The sequence below is a fragment of the Hordeum vulgare genome, chromosome 2H, assembly GCF_904849725.1.
Source record: "Hordeum vulgare subsp. vulgare chromosome 2H, MorexV3_pseudomolecules_assembly, whole genome shotgun sequence".
Lineage (NCBI taxonomy): Eukaryota > Viridiplantae > Streptophyta > Magnoliopsida > Poales > Poaceae > Hordeum > Hordeum vulgare.
Window position 1 is genome coordinate 110844997 of NC_058519.1, and position 6471 is coordinate 110851467.

Consider the following 6471-nt stretch of genomic DNA (forward strand, 5'->3'; position numbering starts at 1 on the left):
CATTTTTTGTGGTACTCCTTGGGTGTCGAGTCGTGTTTTTCAGGGTGAAAACCTAAGGTCTGACCTTCATTGATTGTGCCAAACGTTTTCCTTGTTGAATGAATTGTTTTAAGAGTGTAGATTTTTTCAGGGTGAAAACCTAAAATTTTGAATCGGACAACGGCGACACTTGTGCATTGTTCCCTTTTTGAGGCCGTTGCTTTTTAATACTTTTTATGTCTTCCGAGTGTCGTGTTTGGTGGTGGTATGTGTGTTGCTGCTGAGAGGAGACTTTTCTTTTTTCTTTCTTTTTTATTTTCTCCTTTTGTTGTATGCTTTCCGGATGTTTTTGTAATATCTTGTAGGCGCAGAGGCTAAGAGTAACCGATGTCTTTGTGATAGTAATATATTTCCATTTAGAAAAACAAAAAATGTCAATTCATCAGACAAACATGAGATCCAAAGTGTCACATTGCCAGTGAATTCCAACCTGATTGTGTGGATTTATATCTATCGAAATTCTGTTCTTGTCTTGCGTCCTCCGCTTAGAAGGGGGAAAAACTTGAGTTCAATTATGTATCCAAATTAAAACACCACCGATCTCAATCTTGAATCCCAAAACGTGTTCTCCTCCTATCTAGTACAGGCAAAACATCATGGCCGCCTCTCACGCTCATGCCATGAGGAGAACCAAGAAGGCAACGATCACGGCGGAGGCCGAGCTCAGGAGCGATGCCGGCGCGGAGTTGGGCAGGTAAGGATAGGAGTCCGGCGGCGGCATCCGGCACTCGTCGCCGTTGAAATAGATCTTCCGCGGGAACGCCCACCCCTGCCTGAAGGTGAAGGTGCTCGCGTCCTTACGCATCAGCACCTCCGACTGCACGTTCCCGTACGGCCCCGCCTCCATCAGCTGGTCGTTGAAGAACTTCATCCCGTAGAACAGCGCCGTGTCATCTGCATGCACACCCGACCGTAGATCTCAATTTAGTTCTCATTGCAGAGTTGGTGGTGATGAAACGAAGGGAATTGATGGAGATCGTGTTCGCTTACTGATGGAGCCGTAGGAGACGACGGGCTTGTAGTCGAAGCTGAAGACCTCGGTGATGTTGTCGAGGTTGGGGTGCTGGGCGACGAGCGTCCAGCCGGTGTAGTTCATGCGGTAGTTGAAGTTGGTGACGGTCACCTTGGCGCGCCAGTAGTCGTGGTAGTTGAGCTTGACGTGCCAGTGGACGCGCACGGGGCACATGTGCGTGGTGCACTGCAGCAGCGGCGCCGCGCTCTGGCGGTTCACGTGCCCGCGCGCGGTCACCGCGCTCTTGCCCGACGCCGACATGAGCCGCTTCGAGTCCCGCTCGCTGCGGGCACAGGTCTTGTGCTCGCAGCCGCAGGTGCACTTGGCGCAGGGCACGATGGTGTCGTTGTAGAAGGAGGAGAAGGAGACGCAGCACGTCGGGTACTTGGACGCCAGGTGCTGCGAGTAGGTGCACGTCACGTTCCACGTCACTGCATGCGCCATATTCGTCCATGGTGGTACGTAGCTCGTTACAAAGGGTCACTTTTGCTTCATGCGGCATGCCCAGAGAAATAAGAGGGAAGGCGAGGACGTACTGAGTGCTTGGGTCTTGCGGCGGTGGTCGGCGGTGAGGAAGACGGTGGAGGGCACGACCTTGGCGGGGCCGCAGGTGTAGCCGGGGCCGGGGCCGAGGAGGGTGAAGTTCTTGGGCACCTTGACGGTGCGGTTGGTGGTGCCGGCCTGGCCGACGCTGACCTGGAAGGAGGAGACGGCGCCGGACGGGTCCTGGCCGTAGGCGGAGACGACGCCGCCGCGGCAGCAGTTGGCGATCTGCTGGTTGTAGGGCACGCCGGGGAGCAGGTCGACGACGGCGGGGGTGCGCTTGCACGAGTGCGGGAGGTTGGCCTTGAACTTGGAGCAGTCGCCCTGCTCCGTGGCCTGCGCGCCCACCATGGACCAGATCACCTCCCGCTTCGCCCACGTCCACCCCACCGTCCACCCCGGCGCCATGATCTGCCGGTACGTCTGGAAGTTGTTGATCGTCACCGTCGCCTGCCACGCATGCAACCGATCGGTCAGTTCGTTCTCACTGCTCCTCACACGATCGATCAAAGATGGAGAAGTATATAACTCACGACGTATCCGTCTGGCGTCCACGACAGGACGTCCCATTTGATGGTGATGTTCCCGTTGGGATCCAGCGGGTCGTAGGCCACTGCAAACGTACGAGATCATCGCGCTCCTCAGCTCAGCAAAAAACCACCACAGAACAAACACGAAAGCGTAGGTAGGGAACATGACGAACCTGCGACGGAGAGCGTGGCCGCCGCGGCGAGGATCAGCACGAGGGCGGCGTTGGGGAGCTCCATGCTCGCCACACGCACTACAACCTACAAATGCCGGCAAGAACAACGCATGCACGTACTCTCACCAGAAGGCGCGGTGCAGATATTGTGGTGGTGCGTGTGCGGTGCCGGGGGCTTTAAGGCAAAGAAAGGAGGTGCATTCGGCAGGAAGGAAGGAAGGAAGACTCAGGCCATGCCAGCCACCGGCGGCGCCCGCGCGATCGATCTCGATGGCAAAGCGCCACCAACCTCGACCGGTCTGGTGCTGTGCGTGTGTCAGTGCCGCTAAACCGACGGTCACATCACATGGGTTCTGAGAGATCTTTGGCCATTGATGCCTGGACAGAGCGGTACCATGTCGTGACGGTCTGTGCGTAGGCGCGCGGCGTCGGGTATGGTGGGTCGGGTCGGTGCGGGAGCGCGACGTACGTACGTGCGTGGCGTGCGCCTTTGGCGGTTTGGCTGGCTGGATCGGGGCTTGCTTGCGGTTTGGTTCCTCACCGGCCAAGCAACGTGGTGGGTGGTCTCGTCTGGTCGCGCCCGGAGTGGGAGTAGGAACAGTTTGGTTCCTGTCTCGCGGATCCTTTTCTTTTGCGGGAAACGGAATTTTGTAGAAACTGGTACTGGTTGATGCAGTGTACTTCGACTGGTCTCCGATCACGACGCCGCAACATCCGAACACACCTGAACATTCTCAAAGCGTGTGTGCAACCGCTGTGAAACGTCCTGAGAAGAACTCCAATAACTCCCTTAGAAAAACTTCTCGTAAGAGTCTACGGGATGACCGCATAATTTTCGGGTAGTTTTCTGATGACCACTTTTCTTATTTCTTTCCGTAATTATTTTTATTTTTTTTCTTTTTTTCATTACAAAAAACTAGCTAATGTCTAGGGCCCGCGAGTCGATGATAGGGGCGAGCGACAGTGGTGGTGCGGTGAGGCTGTGCGGCACAGCGAGCGGTGGCGACGGGATGTGGCAGCACGACAGTTGGTTGCGCTTGAGCGAAGTTATAGACGATTGTAGCCCGTGAAAATTATATGGAAAGAACCGTAAACTTGAAAGATGGAGGAAGTAATTAGAAGGTATCTCATAAAAATCCGGGTTTATGAGAGCTGCTAGAGGTTTTCTTTTTTCCTAACTTTTCGTAAACGATAGTTTTGGGGGATACATGAACTATTGAAATTATCGGACTCCAATTTTCGCACAGGATGAGGCCCATGTTGAATGTTTCTATGAAATTTATTCATGTTTCAGTTGATTCGATGAGAGTCGTTACATTTCAATCAAGGATTGATGTATCTTATCTTTCCTTGTCGGGCACTGCTTGTCTTCTTTCCCAATGCGGGGTCTTGTCCGTGCCATGTTTGGGACACCGCGATGGGCCATGGTGCGCTCGACTCGAGTTGGGCAACTATTTAATCTGAAAGGCAGCGAAAAAGAAAAGGCCCCCATCTTGCAATGATCAACACTCGTCTTCAACTTCGTCGATGACATCATGGCTAGTCATATTGTCCATCGACTCCCTCCCTCCCTCCCCCCCCCCTCTCTCTCTCCCTCCCTCCCTCCCTCTCTCAAGACATACTCAAATTTGTTTTTAAAGCAAATGATTTTTTGATAAAGGATAATTTTATTAGCTTAAAATGTAGTATCAAACGGATACAAAACATGATGAGTGACACCATGCCTCACCAAAGATAAGATGTACACAACCAAAACCAATGGTCCTATAAAAACATTTAAAAAACATATGGACAATAGTAAAGCCATAGGAGACGACATTTTGTCCATGTCCAAGGAGGAGGTGCAGGGTGATTCAGAGATTATGCTATCATACATGTTGGATAAGAAATTCTCTGACCTTCTGCTTCAACCGGATACGCACCATCTTAAATAGTGTAGTTGCCACTCCGCTTATGTGACGTATACCACGTATGGAGCCAATAAGTGCAATAGTAAATAAACTGTATAGAACAAGAAACTTTACCATTAAAAAAATCACTATCACATGGACAAAGCGATAATAAAGCAGACACTCCTTTCCTTATTAACGTGCTAAGCCTATTTGATACCATGTCAAGTCAATGACTGTATGTATTAGCCACAATTGTGATAGATATACATTAAACGCTATCTGAATGATTGATCACATACAAGTACAACATTTGGTATTAATTTAAAACTATTATTGTTGATATTCACTTTTATATACTTTGTCAAATTTAAAAGGCATTGATTTTTTGACTATATTTACAAGCCATGTATTTGGGGACACGCGGAGTAATTTTAAGACCTGACATTTATTCAAGAGTTGTAAACAAGAGTTTTAGATTCCTCGTCTTGTCCAAATCATGTTCCTTAAAAGGAATTGTATGATCGACAAATTGCAAGATAAAGAGTCTCCCATCCATAAGATGTGGCATCATTCATGCAATTTAAGCATTATATTTGACACGTTTGATCAAAGTGATCAACATGTCAACAACAATGTTAAATAATTTCAAGATAAAAGATCACCAAGACGGAGTCTTTTCTTTTTGTTAGAAAATAATGACCTATATCATCATTAACTTGATAGCCACACTACCTCTAATGATGAAATTTTGGATTCATTGGCTCATTACTAAGAGAAACATTTAATCCTGGGTTCTGTTGGAGCAACGATCATTTATAATCACAAGCCTTTTCGAAGTTGGTCTTGAATACTATTCCATTCATGTTCTTTTGGTGTATGTCATGAACGATTTAGGATAACTACTTGATAGAATATGTTTCTTTCTTATATATGAAATACATTTGCCATGGCCGAACAACATGGTCAGGTACCGTGTTGAGTCTATCAGTAGCAACTTAGTAAAGATTATGAAGCTTAGATTGAGGAGGTATATCGGTCTGTATTGTTGGATTCTAAAGTAGGAACAAACTATCACAAACTTTATTCTGCATCATCGAGATGCAAGAATGGAAAAACCCGAGGTAAATCCGTGCAAGCACAGCATGAGTAGACCACACGAACCCGCTCACCGTGCAACAAAAGCAGGCGATAATTGCCACCTCCTCTCGTGAAAGTAGAAGAAACAAGGAACGGATCAAGCTTAAAGACATCACATTTTTCTTGAAACCGAGTGCAAAATGCATACCAGAGAGCAGTCCAATCAACACCGATCGAGCGCAGCTTCTTTTCACTTGTATTCAGATGATGGCACCGGAGGGATGGGCGTGTCGAAGCTCTCTAATATCTCCGACTTGCCCTCATTGCCACTCGACTTCTTCTCCTCCTCCTTACCGAAGAGGCCGCCAAACCAGCTGCCGCCACCACCCGAGCTCGCGACCTCCGCAGGGGACACGGCAGGCTGGAGCGGGCATGGGATCGCCGCGGTGGCCAAGCTGGGGTCATGGGCAGGGAGCGGCGGGGGGTCCTTCTTTGCCTCGAGGGCACGATTCAACATGAGGGCGCCGCCCTCGATGAGCGCGAGGAGACAGCCGCCATAGACTGCCCTGCGGCCGGCAACTCCGAGGCCCATGCGCAGGTGGAGAAACCCGTGCGTGGCGGCGCCGGCGATGACGGAGTTCCAGGGGTCCTCCTTCTGGCGCACGAAGACCGCGGTGCAGCTGGTGATGGAGAAGACGGTGCCCCACACGGCAAAGCTCCCGCCGATCCGAGGGGCGTTCAGTGATTCAGTCTCACGGCCTGCATGCCACCATTAATCCGCGCGCCGTTGGGCGAGTTGTGGAGGCCCTTGAGAAGGTGGATCACAGAACCTCCCACGGCACCCATGGCGAAAGCCGCGCCGGCATCCTCAATGATGCGGTCTGGGCATGGATCTCTGTCCAAAAGAGGCGCCGACATGGTATTGCCTGCGCCACCTTATGCGTTGTGGTGGAAGTAGGGTTCGATCCGCTTTTTGTTGAGCCGGCGGCTAGGAGTTCGTTGTTAGAACTAATCACGATTAGGCTTCCATGTCCGGCACGGACTGGTATTTGTTGCCGAGTCGGCTAGGTGCTAGATACGATAGCTTCTATATATACCTGTATCTAGTCCCCTTTCTACAGTCAGAATCAGATCAATAGCAATATACACAGCAGGACCGACAAGGCCCTGTTTAGCGATAAGCTCGTGTTCTTGTAGTGGTGCTG

At 50.4% G+C, this 6471-nt stretch overlaps 1 protein-coding gene and 1 pseudogene across 1 annotated transcript; both read right to left on the minus strand.

Moving 5' to 3' along the window:
- Positions 1 to 527: 527 nt before the first annotated feature.
- On the minus strand, positions 528 to 2463 carry LOC123429721 (COBRA-like protein 6). Its single transcript, XM_045113728.1, has 5 exons — positions 2298 to 2463; positions 2128 to 2207; positions 1588 to 2044; positions 1030 to 1482; positions 528 to 933 (listed from the first exon to the last, which is right to left on the minus strand). The coding sequence occupies exons 1-5, from the start codon at positions 2359 to 2361 to the stop codon at positions 653 to 655; spliced, it is 1335 nt and encodes a 444-aa protein (XP_044969663.1). The 5' UTR covers positions 2362 to 2463; the 3' UTR covers positions 528 to 652.
- A 3053-nt stretch (positions 2464 to 5516) lies between these two features.
- Positions 5517 to 6160, minus strand: LOC123429722 (annotated as a pseudogene).
- Between the last annotated feature and the right edge of the window lie 311 nt (positions 6161 to 6471).

What these genes read in the sequence shown, in the direction of transcription:
- LOC123429721 (XM_045113728.1), bottom strand. Translation starts at nt 2,361, where the DNA reads ATGGAGCTCCCCAACGCCGCCCTCGTGCTGATCCTCGCCGCGGCGGCC. An exon ending in GGCCACGCTCTCCGTCGCAG is followed by an intron (nt 2,208 to 2,297) that starts GTTCGTCATGTT and finishes GTACGTTTGCAG; the next exon opens with TGGCCTACGACCCGCTGGAT. An exon ending in CCGCAAGACCCAAGCACTCA is followed by an intron (nt 1,483 to 1,587) that starts GTACGTCCTCGC and finishes TGGCGCATGCAG; the next exon opens with TGACGTGGAACGTGACGTGC.